The following is a 22,500-nucleotide window of genomic DNA, read 5'->3' on the forward strand; positions in this document are numbered from 1 at the left end:
GTCCTACAAGATTATTGTTCATCATTGCAGGGCTCTAACAGCTCCCATGATGGAAAGGAATGGAATGGAATGGAAAGGAAAGGAAAGGAAAGGAAAGGAAAGGAAAGGAAAGGAAAGGAAAGGAAAGGAAAGGAAAGGAAAGGAAAGGAAAGGAAAGGAAAGGAAAGGAAAGGAAAGGAAAGGAAAGGAAAGGAAAGGAAAGGAAAGGAAAGGAAGAAAGAAAGAAAGAAAAAGAAAGAAAGAAGGAAGGAAGGAAGGAAGGAAGGAAGGAAGGAAGGAAGGAAGGAAGGAAGGAAGGAAAAAGAAGAAGAGAAAAAAAGAAAATGAATGAAGGCTGGAGAGGGACTGGGGACAAGGCATGGAGGGACAGGAGCCAGGGAATGGCTTCCCAGTGCCAGAGGGCAGGGATGGATGGGAGATTGGGCAGGAATTGTTCCTGGGAGGGTGGGCAGGCCCTGGCACAGGGTGCCCAGAGCAGCTGGGGCTGCCCCTGGATCCCTGGCAGTGCCCAAGGCCAGGCTGGACATTGGGGCTGGGAGCAGCCTGGGACAGTGGGAGGTGTCCCTGCCATGGCAGGGGTGGCACTGGGTGGGCTTTGAGGTCCCTTCCACCCAAACCAGTCTGGGATTCAATGAAAGGGGAATAAATCCATGAATTTTCACATCAGCTTGTGTAAAAACTGATTTTGCAAACTCGAATTTGTTTTATCATCTTACAAGCACAGGGATATTTCTTCTCCCAGACCACAATATCATGTGCTACGTATTTGGAATGTTACACAGATTTGGAACTAGAGGATCTTGAAGTTCCCTTCCAGTCCAAGACATTCAGCCAGAAGGAATCCCTTGCATCCCCCAAGTACCTCCACAAACCTCTTCTACATCCACTCGGGGAACAGGGCAACACCAAGCCAGCTTATTTGGGAGAAAAGGAACATTAATTCTCTGCAAACCTTTGACCACACTGGGTCACCACTGGATTACTCAGAACAGGTAGCCTGATGTTCTCCTCCAGGAAGGCTGATGGCAGAGGAGGTTGGGAGGCACCAGCATCTCTCCTCTGTCTTTCCCTGCTTCCCACAGAATTGCTTTTTCTCTGTAATTCCACTTAGTTACACTGATGAGGTGTTTTTACCGTTTCATTTCTCAGCACGGCCCCAAATATCCACTCCCAAAGGACTCTGGATCAAGAAATCTGCACCCTCAGTTGCTTTGTGAAGATCCTGTTGCCAAAGATAACCTGGCCTAGAAAATTAATATATGAAAAATGCAATGCAAATGGGCTCCACTACGTGAATAAAGTGTAAGATCCTCGCTGGGCTAAAAAAGGAACAGCAAATTCTTCAGCTTTCTGTAAGTTCCTTTGTAAATGTGCACATTAAAAATAATACTCATTAAAGGGCTTAAATGCAATAAAATGGAACTATTTCCTCACTGCATACAAATGAAGTCAGTATCAAAGTACTTCTTTTTACTTGTATTTATTATTGAGTTATAAATACCTAACGAATGGAGCTAAGATGTACACAGCACTTTCCAAACACTAATTCACAACGTCCTTCCAAGAATGCAGCAACAGTAAATAATTCCCAGAATCTTCTGGCTTCCATCTCAAAGTTAAGGTGTACTTTTTCTTTTTTCTTTTCAGGAGTATGTATTTAAGCAGCCAACAAAACAACTGGGAAGAGGTAAAGTGTGATCCCATGAAGTCACTCAGCCTCTTGACTGATCCTGGTGCCATCACACAGGACTGCTTAAATGAACTGCAACTGGAATTCCCGAGATCCAAATTATTTAAACAGACATCCTGGAAGCAAACAGAGGAGCAGTCCTACCAGTGACCCCTGACAGGATTTCAGAGACTCGAGGTTGCTCAACTGACAGGCAGCCCTAAAATCTGTGCCTTGCTTGGAGGAAGTTTCTGCCAGGAGAGGAGGAGTCTGCAAAGGTACAGGCAGAAATTTGGGTTACCTGGGGCATGAGAAGCAGCTGGGGTTGGGGAAACACCCCAGTCCTGCACCTATTAAAGAATGATCTGATTTTCCAAAGCATCTAAAGAATATTACAGGGATTTTACTCAGTTGGTAAGGTTAATAATCACACGTTTACCTGATGCAACAGCCCCGTTATTTTACATAAACCTGCAGCATCAGGAGAATCCTCCTCCTGCTTCGCAAGCTGCCACAAAAAAGAGGCTGCTCTTCATCCCGTGCTCTCCTGCCAAACCCAATGAAGTCAGCACAGGCACAACATGTTTATACAACATTAAGGGTTCACGTTAAGCTGAAAGCAAGGAGGAAATTTGACTTTCAGATTGACAAATGAAGAGTGCTCGTGTATTCTGGAGTCTGCAACAAAGGAGCCGGTTGTGTTCTCACCCACCGCGAATCCCTAACAAACCCTCCTCCCTGGAAGGATGGTCAGAGCTAAGGTCACAGCACCCTCCATCTGCATTTCAGATCTTGACTTTTGTTGGCTTTACTACTTCTTTTGGCATTAAATATGAATGATGCTCCCCGAAACATTTGGAACATTAATTATAAGGAAATAAAGGTAGGGAAGCGTAGGGCTCCGGTCATTGTTCACCTACGGAACGACAACCAGGAGCTTCCAGCAAAGTGCTAAAATATAAAAGGGCCATGTTCATTCATGTATTGGTCCAAGCTGCAGCACTATAAAGTACATCAAAAGGTGTTAATGGTTTCAATATTTATCTGCTGCAGGGAAGCACTCTAAAAAGAAGACAGAAAAAAATTTCTGCTAATGGCTGTGTCTCTCCATTAAAATGAAAAGCTTAATGCATCTTATAATCAGAGGACAATTTGCAAATCATTAAGAGAAATGTAAAATTCCATTAAAATACAAATCAAGAGTCCCTCACTGGACTAATAATCTTTTTGATATTATTTTGCATTTCACTATTTCTGTTCCCAATATCCAGGCACCACAAATGATCAGTTCTTGAACATGCTATTTACCACAGCCTACTTCTTTAACGAGAGACTGAGAGAAGTATAATCTGCTATTCAGAGCAGGTACTAATGAAGAATTCCATATATTCTGAAATTTAATTAAAACCCCAAAGATTTCAAATTAGATGCAATTTGAAATGCCTGGGGCAGAAATACATGCACTTGCGTGGCAAGGGTATCACGCTGAAAGTTGATACCGTAATTGGTCTTGATGTATTTTTGTGTTGCCAGGCTGAAGCACAGAACTCATAACCATATAAAAATTCTCTGTAGATTACCTGCTCATTGAAAATGCCATCACTCAGGTAGTTCTCTACTAAATTACCATGCTACTAAAATGCACAAAGTGATTCGAAGAGAAGAGTGGCACAGCTGGTCGACGCTGCCAATGAGTTATGCATGCGTCGACGCTGCCTTTTTTCTTAGTAAAATATGCTCAGTTGAATATTAAAATATAATTGGCATTCAACCTAAGTAGCTTAAGCCATTTTGTTATCTTCTTTTAAACCGATTTGGCTCCTCCACAGTTATTTTCAAGGATGCGATTCACAAACTAATGACACCATCACATTCAGCTAGATTTGTACTATTCTACATTTGTCATAAATAGGGACAATTTCTACAGCCTTCTAGGGATGTCCTTTAATACTGGCTCCTCTTGAACATCAAAGGCCCAATTCATGGGGAAAAAAGAAAGAAAGGGAAAAAAAGGAGTATGCCATTTATGTTGTGCTTGCATATTTTATTCTGGGAAGAGTGCGGGATGCAAATTTCTAGTGAAAAGTGTGTTTTTCCACTTAAGTGAGTCCTTGTTTCTCCCACAATAAAATGGTCAGCAAACAAACTGGTCAGGAGATGTGGCAAAACATCTTGAAAATGGGTCAGAAAGGGGCATCCTTTGGTCAAGCAGCAGCAAAATACCTTTATTGTAACATTTTTTCCCTCAGATGAATTTATTTATGTGCCCCTAATATAAGGGCTGTCAGAAATGTCACTATATTGTCATTTCCTGAAAAAAAATTAACAATATTACTTAGAAACAAGGTGCCCACCATAGTAACAGTCCCATTAAGCACATTACCTTTGAAACACCAAACAGGTTAAGTGTATATGACTATTGATGATATTTCCCATCAATACAGGGTTTTAAGTAAACTTGCCTGAAAGTTCATTAATAAAACGGGTGTGGGAGGCTGCATTTATAAAATCCTTTCCTTTTATCTTGATTGCATGGGTTTTTATTAAGGAGGGGTGCAAAGGTTACGTGGGGCTGCATGTGTGGCAAACCAGCCAACAAATCAAAGGAAAAATGAATTAAATTAAACTTATTCCTCACAGGTCTGCAATGAGAGCAGGTGCTGAGGTCTGGGGCTCCGGGTGAAGATGATGAGCACATGACTCTGGATAAAAAAGTCATTTTCCTACACTGGTGGGGTTTTTCCACCTTCAATTCTTACCTTTTAATCTAAATCTCATATACAAGCAGCAATGTCAAAAGTTACCAGGTTGGTCAAAATGTTTCTTAGATCAGGGTCAACTGATTCCCTTTATTTCACGGGGAGAAAAGAGATGTGATTTTGAGAAAATTCACTTTATAAAGAAGCCTCACACACCGGCGGCTTTTAGAGCTGCTGATTTCAGTCAAGCTGCCCTGACTTTGGTCCAACTGCAATTCTGTGCAAATATTTATCATGGAATCATGGAATGGGTTGGGTTGGAGGGATCTTAAAGCCCATCCAGCGCCACCCCTGCCACGGCAGGGACACCTCCCACTGTCCCAGGCTGCTCCCAGCCCCAATGTCCAGCCTGGCCTTGGGCACTGCCAGGGATCCAGGGGCAGCCCCAGCTGCTCTGGGAATTCCATCCCAGCCCCTCACCAGCCCCACACCAATATCCCATCACCAAAACACAAACCCCGCCTTTCTAAACAAAAGTTTGGAATAATTTCAACATCCGCATGTCTCTGCAGCCGTTTCAGAGTCTTGAATATTGAATATCCTCAAATTCTCTGAGAACAAGTAAAAATATTGCCACTGTACAGGTGAACACTGGCTGAGGATCTTCAACCCACTCTTACCTAAATAAAGCCTATTTATAAAATGCTCCTTTATTCTAATTATGGCCTGCCTGTAATAATGTTAAGAATACTGGCAAGAAAGGATTGTCCAACTGGAAATACAATGAATTTTAGAAAGCAAATGACCCTTTCACTGCTTTCCCCATGACAGGACAGACACACTGCTTTCTCCATGATTCTTCCGAGGTCACATCAGTGATGGTTACCCTGAAAGGCTCCACCTAAACCCCACGAGTATCTGGAATTGGTGCTGCCAAAAAGGAAATTTGCACCTGAGAGGGCCTGAATTGCCCTCAGTGGCTCACATTTGGCAGACAATTGATCCTATGAACGCCAATAAGAGTATGTAAGATATACTTAAAACCACACAGGCCTCCACTGGAAATTATGGGAATTTTGGTCTGAATTCAACAGGAATTGGGTCAGGAATTTTGCAGATATTTTGGTCCAAAATGCATTTGTATTGATTTTTTTTTTGTTTAGTTTTGTTTTTAAGTAATGGGCCAAGTGGGCTGGAAAAAGAATGAGAGATATAAAAGTAACTGGGCTATTTTGGGGTTTTGTTGTTTCCATTTTTGAAGGTTGGAGAGGATTGATTTCTATTTGCAGAAAATTGTAGGAAAGTATTGGATTGTAAAAATCCATTAAATGTCTCACAAAACAGTGACTTTCTCCTTATCAAAACTCCTCTCACATGAAATGGTAATAAAAGAAGATGCCAGTCTCTGGAATTTGAATTTTGAGTTGGCAGACAGAAATAGGAAAGCTTGTCATCTCTCTGCACTTGAATCTGCCATGTCCAGATATGTGAAGTACAAACGTTTCCGAGCAGATTATTTCATATTTAACACTTCCTAAAAGCCTAAATAGAAATGTATTTGCATGTCTGATGAAGCTGCAGGGTTGAGAAAGGGAAAATCAGCAACATTTCTCAACTTTTTTTCTTTAATGAATTGAACCTCCACTAGAAAATTAAGAGAATTTCACAGATTGCAGCATAAATCAGGAGTAAAAATGACAGTTTTTATTTGCCTAGGAAAGGACAAGTCCTGCTTCCTCCTCAGCAAGTGAACAGCACAGCTCAAGACTGCAAAATATAAATACAGAATCAGGGAATGGTTTGGGTGGGAAGGGACCTTAAAGGCCATCCAGTGCCAGCCCATGGGCAGGGACACCTCCCACTGTCCCAGGCTGCTCCCAGCCCCAATGTCCAGCCTGGCCTTGGGCACTGCCAGGGATGCAGGGGCAGCCCCAGCTGCTCTGGGCACCCTGTGCCAGGGCCTGCCCACCCTGCCAGGGAACAATTCCTGCCCAATATCCCATCCAAACCTGCCCTCTGGCAGTTTCTACAACCTCCTGCTGGATTCCCACTTTCCCAGATTAATTCATTGAATTTCCTGTTTTTACTGGAAATAAGGGAACCATGAAGCGATGACACCGGGACTCCTGCTCTCCCTGTCGGCTGAGTTTGCTGCTCTTCCTATTAAGGATGGCTATGCTTTAAATATAGATATATATCTACCTCTACCTCTACCTCTACATCTACATCTACCTCTACCTCTACATCTACATCTACCTCTACCTCTACCTCTACATCTACATCTACCTCTACCTCTACCTCTACATCTACCTCTACATCTACCTCTACCTCTACCTCTACCTCTACCTCTACCTCTACATCTACATCTACATCTACCTCTACATCTACATCTACCTCTACATCTACATCTACCTCTACCTCTACCTCTACATCTACCTCTACCTCTACCTCTACATCTACCTCTACCTCTACATCTACCTCTATCTCTACCTCTACCTCTACCTCTACCTCTACCTCTACATCTACCTCTACCTCTACATCTACCTCTACATCTATATCCATATCTATATGATAAAGGAAGGAAATCCCATGGACTGGTCCCTGATGCAAAATCTGATCATAAGTCTCAACTTAATGACATCTGAGCAAAAAGGTCACCACAAGAGTGACTAAATACTTTGAACCTGAACATGTGTGCGCCTGCAGTATGACAATAGGTACTTAAAAAAGTTCCAGACAGTTTATCCACGAACTGGCACCTGAAGCTTCAAACTTTCCAGCTTTACTTGACAGTATCTCGACCAAGTCAATGATTCTTATGGTTTTTTTTTACTGTAATTTAAAGGAAGGGAAAACATATCTGTAATTCATCTTAGTAATGTAAATGATTTTCTTATTGAAATAATTTTTATATATTGGAGAAGTCTTTGGCTAAGTTGTATGTGGGAAAAATTTACTCTCAGGATACCATAATTAGGGTGAGCAGCACAGCCACTGAAATCCCTTTTAAATATATGCACCAGGGGATGTTGAATTTGTCATCTCAGAAGCAGACAAATCAACAGTCCCACAATTTCGTGATTTAAGCATTCTGACCATAAAAAGAATAAGAAAAAACTCTGGCCTTTGCTGAGTCACAGTCAGAAAATACAGAAAATCTACTTTTCTTTCTTAATTTGCTGCAGGCTGGCACTTTTTTACAGTTTAGAAAGTGCAAAACCAGTAAAAGAGAGGCGCTAGTGCCTCTCCTGGAAGGGTGTAGAGTACTGAGGACGTAGTTATGGTAGAGATCCCACAGCCCCGCAGACCCAAGAGAAGAGTGAATCAAGGGATGACTCTGACTCCACGCAGGTGACACAGAAAAATTGAGGAGTTTCCTCAGCCCACACCTGGCATTTCCCTGTGTTCCCACCACCCCCAGGCAGGGCTGGGAGGGGTTCACAGCCCATGCTGAGCAGTGTGAGTGTCTGAAGGAGCAGGAAATCACAGGGTAATTATTGATTACAGGCCTGGCTACGTCACCTCGGAGGGAGAATGGAGCCGCTCCCGGCTCCTTTGAAGGCTCCGTGCTCCCATTATGTATGAGGTGTTTCATCAATATCCCCTCTTGGATGAATAACGTACACCATGCACGGGGAATTTCAGCTGCAGAGCTCTCCTCCCTGCTCTCCATCCCCAGGCTGCTCCTCCTGGATCTTTCTGCACAGCTGGGCTCTGCCTTTGGCTTGGAATGTGGCAGAATCATGGAATGGTTTGGGCTGGAAGGGATCTTAAAGGCCATCATGTTCCTGTCCATGGGCAGGGACACCTCCCACTATCCCAGGCTGCTCCCAGCCCCAATGTCCAGCCTGGCCTTGGGCACTGCCAGGGATCCAGGGGCAGCCCCAGCTGCTCTGGGCACCCTGTGCCAGGGCCTGCCCACCCTCCCAGGGAACAATTCCATCCCAATATCCAACGTAAACCGGATGTTCCTTCAGTTTAAAACCAAAAGTGCCCTAACCCCACTTCCAGACCTCTAAGCCCCGAAGCAGGAATTCCCAGCTCATCTGAAGGAACAGGAGGACTGAGCTGGACTGAGGGAAAGGCTCAGCTTTGCTCCAGGCCTGCACCCTCAGGACACGGCCCTGATGGAGGAACTCCACCCCCAGGGATCTGAAGGACTCATCCGGTGAGGACGGCACAGCACGCAAGGAGCAGAACCCCGGGGCTGCTGCTCGTCACAGGGCAAAGGGAAACTCTGGTGTGCCTCCAATTTCCTCTGCTCCTGGGCCCTAATGAGCCATCTGGTCTGTGCCACACGCTCTGCCCCGCTGCAGGGCACAGCACAGCAAGGGCAAGGCAGCAAAGCCAGGAGGGACCAATTTAGCATTGCCCTCCCCGTGTTCCGGACCCACAAATCACCCACCCCCGTGCACAGCCCTCGAAATAGTAACAGTCCAATCTTCTTTTTCATATAGAAAGGGGGCTAATGACCAGGATACATTAAGAGCAAGTCATCATTTCCCATTAGGAATGTTCAGGGATTTTTCTGAGGTGTCCCACTCAGAGGAGTGGGAAAACCTGACTTTCTCTCTGCTCAGTGAAATTCCACACTGAGTGCTGGCCAGGACACAGGTTGTTGAAAACTCCACATTTTCAATTATGCTTAAAAATAAATATATTGGCTGCATATAAACTGGAGAGCCAGTAAGGAGAGAACTCCTGGAGTTGTTGGGAAACCAAACTTTTCCCTCTCCACAACTCCCTGACAGGGAGCCAGGTGGGGTCGGACTCTGCTCCCAGGGAACAAGAACCAGGATGAGAGGAAATGGCCTCAAACTGTGCCAGGGAAGGTTTAGATTGGAGATTAGGGAAAATTTCTTCATGGAAAAGCTGTCCAGCCCTGGCACAGTCTCTCCAGGGCAGTGGTGGAGTCACCACCCCTGAAAATGTTCAAAACCCACGTGGATGTGGCAGCTGGGGACATGGATTAGTTGTGACCACAGTGATGGTGCTGGGGCTGGATGATCTTAAAGGTCTTTTCCAACCCTAATGGTTCCATGATTCCATGATTTTCCTGCCTGCCTGAAGATTCAGATTCCACCTTCACCAATGCCAAGTTACGAGAGGAATGGTTAATTTTGTACTTTAAGTGTTTTTGACGTTTCCCCCATTTAACAGTAATTTAGAAAACTGAAGGCACTTCAGAAAAATTTAAGACATAGGAGGAGCCACTGAAACAGCAAATACAGAAGTTTTATAGAATTTCTTAATAGAGTAAATATAAGGCAGAACATCTCTACTGTCTGAATCTGCAAATCTCTCTGCTTTTGTTATCTCAGAGTTGATTGTCATGATTTTTCTCTCCACAAGGAACTATGCCTCCCAACTGGCACAAAGGCAGCTGCAGAACTGACCATGAATTCAGAAGTGTTTCATCCCAAAAGCACTTACTTGTTTTTTTTGTTAAATAAGGAATGTTTTTAGTGCGTTTTATGACATAGGCAAAACCCTTCCTGTCCTCAGATGAAGTTAGTGCAGAAAAATAAAATAAAATTTGACATAAGCACTGATTAGGAAGAAATTATGCAATAGTCAGTCCTGACCACAGAAGGACTTGAGGATGGAACTCGAATCCTCTATCAAAGAACCCACTATCAGTGGCCATATTTACAGGGAAGGGGAGGAAAGAACAGCCAAAGGTTTTGATGATGATGGAATCACAGAATTCCAGCCTGGTTTGGGTTGGAAGGGACCTTAAAGCCCATCCAATTCCAGCTCTGCCATGGGCAGGGACACCTCCCACTGTCCCAGGCTGCTCAGGGCCCCATTTGAAGAGCTGCTGCTGAACAGAAACGTAAGAAAATCAGAGTGATGAGAAAAAGCCTTTCTGGCTTTGGATCCTCGTGCTCTCACTGATGTTTGTTCTGCGTTTTTAAGTGCCTGGAGAAATGAGTAGGCACTTTCAAATGTAAATGTATAAAAGTAAATAAATACCAAATTCCTGATTTAGCAAAACTGCAATTCGGATGTGCAGATAAACTGAAGTGCAATCCATCATAATTTGATTTTTACCTCACCTTTCTCCTAAATAACTCTTAAAACCAGCTCCTTCAAATTTTTGACATCTATTTCCACATTCCTTCCAACGTAATTTTTTTTCTATTTTATGAAAGTATTAGTAGGAGAAAGTCACAGAAGAACAGAAATGCTCTCACATTGCTGTGATTGGAGCCAATTAACTCTTCATTAAGAGTTTCCATGAGGGAGGTGCCTTCCCCCAGTAAAACACACACCTGGGCCCAGGCCAAGAGCAAATGATGGAGCTAAATGAAAACAACCTGAAGACGCAGGTGCTGAAACCAGAACGCTGTCCTGCAGCCCCTGCCCGTGCTGCAGGTGGTCAAACCCAAACCCCTGAGCACCAGAGGTCAGTGGAACCACCAGTGCCACCCCTCACAAGGCCACAGGTGCTGCAGGGACCCTCAGCTGATGCTCCCAGCCACGTCCCATCCCTGACACAGCTCCTGGCTGGGTTTTGAGCTCAGATGGTGCTGAAGAACTTTCCCTCCTCTCCCCAAAAATTCAAGGGTGATGATTGTTTCCCTCAAGAAGCTTCCTGTTAACAAATATCCTTATTTTTCCTCTTTTAAAGGATCCTCAGTCCCTTCAGTGTTGCCTGCACAGGAATGTTGTGTCCTAGGGAGGAACCAAGTCTCCCACAAAGTCAAACCTCTCAGGTCTGAACCCCAAACCAGCATCTAAAACAACGTCAGCAGAGCTTCAACCAAGGATTTTCATTCACAAAGCTAAAAGGAATTCAGGAGCCCATTTAGGAAAACTAATGAAAAGAAAAAGCATGATTTTAAATGTTTTATAATCTTCTGATGGATGATCTGGGAGGCAGAATTCCCCTGCTGTTGTTCAGAGATGGCAGGAGCAGCAGCAGTAATATTTCCTACCCAGCTTTGCCTGTTCACATCCACCTCAAGGATAAAGTTTCCACAACGTGGCACTTCATTTCATCCCAGCTAATAAGAAAATTCCTCAGTACCACCCTGGAATTTGACTGTGAAGGATCTGGCACTGGGGAATTCACATAACAGGGGAAAGTAAGTACAGAGGATGCTCATGGAAACGAAGTTGCTGTGCAAAGCTCACAGATCCTGAGACTCCCTTATCCACTGAGAAATGGTGACATTTGGGGCAGGCAAGAAGGCACTGAAAACATCAGACTTCTGAGATTATTATTATTATTATTATTATTATTATTATTATTACCAGTTTCATTCCAAGTGGTTGATTTCTGTTAGGAGGCCTTCAGAAACACAGATAATAAATGGGGAATGGGGAGGAGGAACTTTTCTCAGGTGTTGCTTTTAGCCAGATTCATAAATAACACAACTTCTTGGTAACAATTCTCTTTGTCCTTTGTTTAAAAATATCAGCATATTATCTATGATAACTTTGGGGAATAAAACCACAGTGACCTGACACAGCCTATCCCTGACTGCTTCCCTGGCACTTTTCTGCTGACAGGGACACAGAACCACAGAATCAGGGAATCACTGAGGTTGGAAAATCCCTCTGAGCCCATCAATTCCAACCATTCCCAGCAGTGCCAAGGCCACCCACGTCCCCAGGTGCCACATCCACAGGGCTTTTAAATCCCCCCAGGGATGGGGACTCCACCCCTGCCCTGGGCAGCTGTGCCAGGCCTGGACAAACCTTTCCATGAAGAAACTCTCCCTAATCTCCAACCTAAATCTCTGCTGTTGCAATGTGAGTCCATTTCCACTCCTCCTCTTCTCTGGGAGCAGAGCCAGACCCCACCTTCAGCCAGGGAGTTGTGGAGAGTGATGTCAAAGCCTCAACGCCGCTTTCTGCTGGCCAAAAGCTACTTTAAGTAGCCACCACCTCACTGAGCAGCTCACAACCCTTCGGGTGTGTTTGCACCCCAACCTTTCGGTGCTGGCAGCTGAACCACATCATTTTATAGACCAAGGACGAGGGAGGGTGGGAGCCAGTGCTGGTGGCTGATGGCAGAGGGCAGGGAGAAGTGGCACTGACCTCTCTGGAGCAGGGGGTGGTGGAAGGCTGGCACGGGCAGGGTCCCCGTGGTCGCTGGCTCACAGAAGTAGGCTCGGAGCCAGGCCGTGCACTGCTGCAGGGGCTCCGTCATCTCCTCGGCCCCCTCGCACACCTCGCAAGCCACCGAGGACTCTGCCCTGCTGAGACACAGAGAAATGCAAAATTACAAGGGTAAAAAATGACAAAACCAGGCTGGACAGGGCTCTGAGCAACGTGGTCTAGCAGAAAGTGTCCCTTGAGCAGAACATCACCATCTGGAAGGTCCCTTCCAACCAAAACAGCTCTGTGATCCTGTGATAAAACCAAATATTCACACTCTCTATCAGAGAAACATTTCATCTGGAGTCAGATCTTTTTTCTTCTCAGAGAGAAGTGAAGGGATTCCTCACAGCAGCAACAAAAATTCACCCTCACCACCTCTACAAATGCAAAGATGACACAATGTTATAAACACCTGTAGGAAAATCCATGGAAGACTGGTGTGAGGAAAAAGCCATATGGGAAATGTCAGGGAGCAAGAACACCACCCAAGCCCGTGGTGGCTGACACATCCTTGTGCTTCCAGGGTGGATGGAGGTGAGGCTCCTCCTCCGTGTCCCCCAGGGGCACAGTCCCTTGTCCCCAGGGCCCATCCCTGGGGAAGGAGGGAAGGAAGCAGCTCTCTGCCGCTCCGTGCCCTCCCCGGCCCCGCTTCCTCCAGCGCCGTGGCAGGCCTCTGCTTCCCTCCCCTGATTGAATTGGAAGGAAGCAATTGAGAATTCATTTGATTTTCAATGGCAGCTCATGCTTGCAGGGGCTGAGGAGCAAAGTGAGCAAGCAGAAAGCACCTGTAAATGAGAATGTGCTTCCTCCCTTGCTCCTTTTTATTCTTTTCCCCTGCAAGAGCAACGTGTGGATGAGAGCAATGAGAAAGGGAACCCCGAATTTGCACATATCCAGCTGTGTTTTCCAAGCTGGATGTTTTCAGGGATGCAGAGCAGTGCTGGGAAAGGGGTGATGGTGCTCTCCTGGTGCTTCCCAAGGCTGGGGTGCAGTTGGGGGGGGTCACTCAAAACTGCAGAGACCTGTGTGAGGATAGCAATAAAAAACCAGACTCCATGAGACATGATGGAGACAACACCAAGGGCGATGGCCAGAACAGCAACCCCTGCCAGCAAGCTCCTCATATCCAGAGCCCTCCCCACCAAGGATGGGCCATCCAAAGGTTTCCTGATTCTTGCAGCTTTTTCTCCCAGCTGGAAATAAAGCCAGAGCCAGAAGTTCCTCAGTGCTAGACCTCGACAGCAGAGTCTCCTGGTGAGAGGCTGGATGTGCCCCAAAGCAGGAAAACTGAGAGAAAACTGTGGCAATATCAAAATACCTGTGAACCTGAGACAAGGGAAGAGAAAACCAGAGCAACTGTGCCAGCCAGGTACGGGGACAGAACAAACCAACCCTGATTCCTGAGCGTGCTGCAAGGAGGGGGAAGGGTTTTGTGAGACTCTTCTGAGCAAAAGCCAAAGCAAACGAACCAAGAGATGTTCCAGTAGCGGCATCGAAGAGCCCGGCTCTGCTTCAGCCTCGAGGCAGCTCTGCAGAGAGGCCCAACATCTCCAGTGCCTGATGCAGCCCAGCACTGAGCCGGGCACGCCGGGATCATCAGCAGAGCCTGCAGACAGGAGCAGGGATGCGCCGGGCGCCCGGGCACGGCCGCCCTCAGACGCAGAGCCCTCGCTCGGCCGGGTGCCTGATCCAACAGCTCTGCCATGCCCCAGCCCCGACTCTGATTAACTGTGAACCACTGAAGGCCATGCAATTACTGATGAGGAAGTGGAGGGACGCAGAGACGGACAATTAAAACACTCCCGCCGCACCGGAGTCCACGGCTTGGAGCAGAGGCAAAGCAAATCTGCAGAACCAGCTCTGGATCCAGTTCAGTAGGTGTTGAGTGCAATTTTATTTCTCTCTTTGAATTTATTTATTAAATTAATGCCTTTGATTCTTTATTTTCTTTCTGTGTGTGAAGTAGGATCAATTTGCTTTACAAAACCGATGTCTACTTCATGCTACTTTTCTGATTAATAATACCTTTGCTAGGAAAAAGGTATGAGAATCCATGCCCAAACTTTTTTACACGAATGCCCATGACATGGACTTCAAACCAAGCTCCCAACACCACGGATAATCCCTTATTTCACATAGGTACGACACAGCAGAATGTGGCTCTGTTTTACTGGGGATTGTTGGAGCTACAACAAAATAATAATGAGAGAATATATTGACAGTAACTCCTCTGAAACCTGGGAGAGAAGTGGGGAGACTTTTCTGCTCCATTTATCCAGAAGAGCATGGAGAGCGCTCAAAGCTATGCATGCCTTATGTTTTTCACATCATCCTGTTTCCCATTCTTGGGAATCTGGAAATCATTTGGGCTGTAATGTGACCATAAAACAGAAAAACTCCATCTCCTCATGGATCCAGGAGCAGCAGCTCCAGGCTCTGCCTCCAGCTGCAGATCAAGGGCACCCAACCATCATCAGTCACCCCCAAACTGGTGGGGAGCAGCCACGAAGACTCTGGGAGCACCTCCCAGGGCCTAAAGGGGATCCAAGTGATCTGGAGAGGGACTGGGGACAAGGCATGGAGGGACAGGACCCAGGGAATGGCTTCCCAGTGCCAGAGGGCAGGGCTGGATGGGAGATTGGGAACTGGGAATTGTTCCCTGGGAGGGTGGGCAGGCCCTGGCACAGGGTGCCCAGAGCAGCTGGGGCTGCCCCTGGATCCCTGGCAGTGCCCAAGGCCAGGCTGGACATTGGGGCTGGGAGCAGCCTGGCACAGTGGGAGGTGTCCCTGCCATGGCAGGGGTGGCACTGGGTGGGCTTTAAGGTTCCATTCTGAGCCAAGCCATCACACACACACATTCCTCACTTCTACCAGGTGTTCCCTGGCAGGAGTGTTTGGATAGAATTTATTTTTAAATTTCTTTTTAATTGCTGTTTTTAAGTGCAGTGCCCTGCCACTGCTGAACTTCTCCAGATGTTTTTGGTGGGACCATTCTCCCAGCAATTCAACACCAGAGGCTTTCCCAACACCTGCCACCTCCATGGCCACCTCCACCTTGGCAGGGACAGGGAACGCTCTGCAAGGCAGAAATGAATTTGCCTTCGAAGAATGCACTGACCTCTTTTCCTGCAGGATACAAACTCCACACTCTGGAGTGTGCCAACACACACTCCCAGAGCTTCAAACTGGCAAAGAGTTGAAAAAAAAGGAAAACCTTCACATTAATTTTGCTTGGCTAGAGATGGCAACAGCTATTCCTGGGAATTTGACGGCTTTAATGAAGAAAAAGAAGGCACAGAACTCATACATGGGTGTCTTCTGCTGGCCCTCCTCCTGCTCCTGCCCTTCCCTCCTCCCCTCTCCCTTTCCAAAGCTGCATAGCAGCACTCCTTCTACAAACTACCTCGGCATTAAACATCCAACTGAAAACACCAGCTGGCTTTTAAAGGATCTTCTCAGGCTTCAAAGCCTTAAGTACCTTTCAGAAAGCAGAGTCAAAGTGGTCTCAAAACATTCTCAAGAAGAGCAGAGGAGTTACATCATGGGAAATTCCCCCCTGGAAGGAAATCCCTCTGCTCAGTGTTTGATTTCTTGGAAGGTTTCTCAACACCCTACCCCAGGCATGGATCTTTGAGCACCTCTAAGTCAAGCTGGACAGGAAAAAGTTGAAATTTAGAGAAAAATACGCATCTAAGACTCATATTAACTACCTGGGCCTAAACTTTAGGAGTGAAAAAGCAAAAGGGGCTCTACTTAATGTGCTACCCTGGGTGATCCCAAAGGAAAGAATCACAGAGGCACCAGCAGCACACAAGGTGGTAGCCAAAGTGGCCATTCACTGGTTTACCTATGGAAAGTTTGTCTCACACCTGTGATTCAACAAGATGCAATTTTACTTTTATACAGGAAAATAACATAAGCATGTTCATCGAAAAATAAAAAACCCCAGACCCTAAACAAAATATACAAGAAACATGACTGCTTTGCTTTCACCCCGGAAAATTTTTTAATTTTTCCTTAAAAAGCATCAATGCCTTTTTTTTTCCTGCAGTGGGGTTGGAATAATGAGAAACATTTATTTAAACCACATTAGTATTATTTAAACTGCTTCCACTTTCATCAGAGGCTGTCACTATACTTGTTTGCATTCCTGAATTATGCTGGCTGCTGCCTGGCATCCCAAAAAATTCAAAGTGGAGGTTTTTGTATTTTCACCTGGTCAACAGTCAATCATTGCTGTTGGGGTTTAGTGTGCATTTTATATGTTATTTTATTTTATTTTATATTTTATTTTATTTTATTTTATTTTATTTTATTTTATTTTATTTTATTTTTTGACCCAGAATTCTTTTGTTTGCAGGAATGTGGTGCCCTCCAATATGTCAGCAGGGTGACATGTCTGTCCCATGCCTGAACTTTTTGGGGATGGTAAATGGATATGACCAATATGGCTTTACAGGGGGATGCTTCATTAAAACTACAGACACCTCCAACAGAAATAAAAGCTTGTTTTAAGCTATCTAAAGACATCTAGAAATAAATAAATATTTTTTTCAAGTTGGATGTGTCTCACAAAGAGCCTTTTTTCAGGCCAGGCACCCACTGCTGGTGCTGCACATCTCCAGCTCATGGTGGTGATGCCCAAGAGAGCCCAAGATCAGTTCCAACATGGCAATCCACCACAGGATTAGGGTTTTCACACACCACAGCTATTCCTCACCATTCCTCCTGCAATCCTATATACTTCCTTCCATTACAGCCCTTCTCAGAGCCTGCCCAGGCCCGGGGAGCCAGCTGGCTCCTGCATCCCCACAGCTCAGAGGTGTCTTCCCAAAGCTCCATCCCAGCCTTGCTTCTCCGGTGTCTCCTCGTGTTTGCATGGGCTGAAAGGAAGGGAAAGCAGGTTTTAGCAGAGGGGGAGAAAAGCAGCAACACCACCTGTTTCAGTTCAATGGGCTCCTTCCAAAGCCACTGCCAAGAACTGGAAGTTGCTAAGGCGCTTCCAAAATAAACATGTAAGCAGCAGACTGGCTTCGGGATCATCCCAAACAGCTTAACCATGATGAAAAGCAGAGCAATGCTGGGAGAAGCCATGCTCTAAAGTGGCAGGATGCTCATTATTTATTTCTGAGCTACTTTTTGCCTCAGTCCTTCATAAACTTATGGGAAACAAGGTGGACCTTGAGCAGTGTTGAAAGGAAGAGGATGTAACACAACGACTCAGCTGGCACATTCCTGGGGGGAAAGCCAGGAGCTGGAAGCTTCCTTAGGATAAATAAATACCATGAGAGCGTTGTAGCAGCTCCCATAACATATTTATAAAATAGATGCCTATTTATAAAATATTTGTATATTTTAAATACAATTGATTGGTTGACTGTAACATCCAAATCTCACTTCCACTGCCCGCAGCCACACACACCTGAGTGTTTTATCCCTGGAAGACTACCTCACCTTCCAGTGGCTTGCTAAGGAGAGGTTTAGAAACTGAGCCAGTGAAGAGTCCCCTCTACTTCAATTTAAAAATTTTCAATGTTTTTTTCTGGGTTAAGACAAAAATGAAAAAAGCTCCTCAACTAAAAAAAATTGCAACTCCTCCTAGCCTGGAGTCAACAAAGTGCCACTGATACACGTGGGCAGACTCAGAGTACATTATTCATTCCAATTGTTCAATTTTTAATTTTTTGGTAATGTTTTATAACTTATATTTTTGTCTTTTTGTAATTTTACCTTTATTTTTAATCTTTTTGTGGGTTTTTATTGTGATTTTCTTCCCCAATGGTGGGAAGTGCCTGGTGACTGTGGGTACGGAGCTCTGTGAGTGTCATTAGTATAGACAATTCTTAATATTTATATAAGTTTTATATATATATATAAATAGTTAATAACAGAGCTCCTAAACTAGAGTAAATTTTTACATTTGCAGAAGTCACTGTTGATCCTCTAGGACCTGAATGGTAACTCTTGCCATGAAATACATATGAAGGGCCAGGATAATTTAAAAATTATTGGTTTTTAAATGGCATTTTTTTGTTTCATCAGCAAATGATGGAAGACAAGTTGTCACATAACTCTCACACATGTGAATTCACCACAGAAAAAAGTTGCACTGTCTGAAAACTGAAGGCTGTCTTTTTCTTACAATTATATAGATCTGTGCTTGTCTTACCAAACCATTTTTTTCTTTGAGAAATAACTGGTGTGTTACTTTTCAAATGGAAGAATCAGTGATGATTAGCACACAAAAATTAACATTAAAATGAGACTCAGTGAGGCAGCATTATTTGTTCCATAATAACGCAGAGTGAGTCGATGTTTTTACTGGAGCCTTCATTGTGAAATTAACTAAAAAATGTGTTTTATCCACACCTAAATGTCATTTAAGCAGCCTTTCTTTGATAGATGAAGGCTAAAGCCACCCCAAAACTGCAGCTGAATTATCTGGTCTCTAATGACTCCAAACCGATTACGGGATGCAGAGCAATCTCGTTAAATTTTATTCTAAAGCTTACTACCCTCGTGTTTTCTCTTATTTTTCTATCAATAAAGCCCAGGGGGTTTAAGGACAATTCATTATGTATGAGACCCAACTTACAGTGCTTGACTGTTGATTAATAGCAAAGTTTGCTGTGTGTACATTTGCAGCATTAGATGCATACAATATGCTAACTTATTCTTCCACCCAAGCTAATTATTTACCAAAATGACTACTTGAGACTACAATTTATTAAATGCATGCATCCAGTCTCGATTTGGCCCCAAAAGACAGCCCGGAATGAAGATCTTTTACTTGATGTGACAACTTCTGGAAACAGTGTTATTAATATTGTAAATGTGGCAAATAAAGAGTTCAAATAGCCGGGTGGCTCTGTTGCATTTCTTCCCCACAACTGAATCAACGAACAAAGCGCCTTTTTAGGTTTAAAATTCATGGGGAAGCACATCCTGACATAGTTTAATTTAGCTGCTTATAAATGAAGTGGCTGTATGATGGTAGGGAGAGATTAAAAGAGGGATGAGAGCTGCGACGAACAGCAATAACCCCCAATTCCTGTCCAACAGCCCCGACACTGCTCCTTTTAAAACCTATTAAGAAAAATTTGATGCATTTAAGGAGGAGCACAACAACTCAGAGTTGAGTAAGACTAACTCCTTGTCATACAACCTGTGCAATGTTTTCCTTACTGTTTTTTTATCTGTTCCGGAGGATGCAAATTCTTATGGATCTGACTGGTGAGAAATTCTGCATCCCCTCTTTAACCCTGGGAAAGAAGCACCTGCACAGAGATCTGGGCATCATACACATGATATGAATCCCAAATAAATAATATAACAAATAAATATATAATTAAATACGTAATACATGAATAAATTAAATTACTGCTACAATAAATAATAAATAAACACACCTCTTGAGTAAATACAAAGATGGCCAAATAGCCTCATTTCTTTTCCCGACTTTTGAAATAATGATATTAAATTTGGGGACCAAACTGGGTTTGCCCAAGTTTGATGATCCCTGCTGCAAAGCTGCTCCCTGCTTATTCTGTGCTCCTGGTGTGTACCAGCAAACACTTCAAAGGATGGAGTGAGACTCCTGTCTCCACATGCCAAGATAAGGAAAATCAATGTCAATGCCCAAAAGACTCAAGTGATAGCACTGAAGGTCATTAAATGCTACTGACTGCCCTGGACCATTAAAGTTTTGATTGGAATCCTATACAGGGAGACACAGATTTCAAACAAGATCCTGCCCTGGGATGTGGCACTGCGAGACCACGGCGGTGACTTCCTGAGGAACACCTGAAACACGTCCAAGGAAAACAATGCTCTGTGTGTGTGGGCTTGGCTCCCTTTCCCTGAGCATTTATTGTGTTTTCACAGCAGTGAATCCCATTAGGAACAAAGACCTCTGTTAAAGCAACAGCCAGGTGGAAGGACAACCACAAAGTTCTGGTTCTTCAACCACCTCAATCTTCTTGGGGCGTCCCAGTGCCCCAAGCCCTTCACTGCTCCGTGCCGCCCTCCTTCCCTCAATCCCAGAATGGTTTGGGTGGGAAGGGACATTAAAAATCATCTTGTTCCACCTCTGCCATGGCCAGGGACACCCTCCACTGTCCCAGGGTGCTTCAAGCCCCAATGTCCAGCCTGGCCTTGGGCAATGCCAAGGATCCAGGGGCAGCCACAGTTTCTCTGTGCCAGGGCCTGCCCACCCTCACAGGAAGAATTTCTCCCCAATATCCCATCTATCCCTGCCCTTTGGCAGTTTGAAGCCATTCCCCTTTTCCTGTCACTCCAGACCCTTGTCCACAGTCCTCTCCTTAGCCCACCTTTAAATTCTCCCCTTTTTCTATGCTGGCCACCACCCTCCTCCTGACCTCACCTGGTCTGGACCATCTCTGTACTGCTCAGTCTGACCTCACTGCTCTACAGCAGATTTCCTGCTCCACCTCCACACTGGTCACCAATTCCAGCACTGCTTTCTTCCTGTTTCCCACACACAGCTTTTCCAGACTAATTCCTGTTCTCTCCAGATTCCACCCTGCACGTTTCTATCTCATTGGTGTTAGCAGGAATCATCCAGGCCAAGACAACCACAGTTAGCTCTGGTGCTCATCAGCACTGGGAGTTGTATCAGCCCGGAGACCTTCCCCAGAGAGACCCACTCCCCTCCATGAATGAAACTCTTCAAAGACCTACAGCTGCGCCCTATCGAGAGAGCACAAATATTCCTAATATCAGAGTGAGCTCTTCATAAATATTTCTGTTTCAAATCAGTGGGTTTGGCAGCAGAACGACCGGAAAATTCGCCGAAAAGATAAAAAAAGCCCGGTTTCTGTGCATCTTCTGTGTTGGAAAGGACCACCCTGTTCTAGATTGAGAACGGGGGAGATCAAGCACACCCTGAACCGGCAACAACCGAGCAGATGCTTCACATTAAATGTTTTAAAGCAGGAAGCAAAAATGGAGCCAAGCTCCAAGCGGCAGCACGCTCTGCCCGAGATGTTCGGCAACATTAAGCATAGGTGATATCATCAGTTCTAGCTTTAATTAGGTTAAAAGAAAGTCAGTTAATTTTAGCACTTACAAGAAATTGTTACAAAACATTTTTTCTTATATAAAAGAAGTCTCCCATCAGGCCTCGGAGGTCGGTTTTATCACAGGCAATTAACTGTGTTAGGGCTGGCTGCAGGGGACCCTCAAACCGCACGCCGCATTCCCTGCGCTTCGCCGCTATCTCCGCTGGTTTTGGGGACTCACCACCACTCCCAGCCCTCTGCAACAGCCACAAACCCACCAGCCCTACTCTGAACCCTGCCTCGCAGTGATAACCCAAATGCTAACTGGTATCTGAAGTCAAATTTACATTTTTTTCTACATATCTCAGATAGATATAATCCCAATTATGCATGGATTTAAAAAAAAAAAAAACCCAGCGAACCTAAGGGAGTTAAAATACACATTACAACCCTTATACTGCAAGACCCAGGTCCCTGATCTGGTGCACGGGGACACTGAAGGACAAAAACTTTAAGGCTGAATTATTGGAGCTGGGCCCTGACTTTGGATGTCCACCTTGACGTGCGTCAGTGCATGAATTCCAGATGACAGTGAGCACCAAGAATTATAATCAACAGCACCTGCAGATCCTCCAGCCTATTAAAATGAATTAAGATACAGATAAATCAGGAACCTCTTAAGAATTCAACTCGCCAGGACGTTCTTCAAAGCAAGTTCCCAGTGTGGGTGTAAAGTCTGTGACCCCTGAGTATCTCCCATTGAAGTGAGTCCAGGGGCTACAAAGATGCTCCAGGGCTGGAGCCCCTCTGCTCTGGAGCCAGCCTGGGAGAGCTGGGGGTGTTCACTTGGAGAACAGAAGACTCTGGGGACACCTTAGAGCACGTCATAAAAACTAATACATCCCAATTAAAACAGCAGAGCTAACAGAGATCTGCAAAGCCTTTCTGCAGGGCTTTGAGGTTGCTACCACCCACATCAGCAGGATCTCTCCCAAAATGG

General features: G+C 45.0%; 1 protein-coding gene across 1 annotated transcript in view; it reads right to left on the reverse strand.

Annotated features, from left to right (window-relative positions):
- MGMT (O-6-methylguanine-DNA methyltransferase) overlaps positions 1 to 22,500 on the reverse strand; it is a 138,123-nt gene that overhangs the window by 18,440 nt on the left and 97,183 nt on the right. Inside the window, exon 4 of the mRNA XM_039554105.1 lies at positions 12,418 to 12,578. Within this exon, the coding sequence (XP_039410039.1) occupies positions 12,418 to 12,578 (161 nt within the window). The remainder of the gene's footprint in view (positions 1 to 12,417; positions 12,579 to 22,500) is intronic.

This window comes from Corvus cornix, chromosome 6 (assembly GCF_000738735.6).
Source record: "Corvus cornix cornix isolate S_Up_H32 chromosome 6, ASM73873v5, whole genome shotgun sequence".
Taxonomy (NCBI): Eukaryota; Metazoa; Chordata; class Aves; order Passeriformes; family Corvidae; genus Corvus; species Corvus cornix.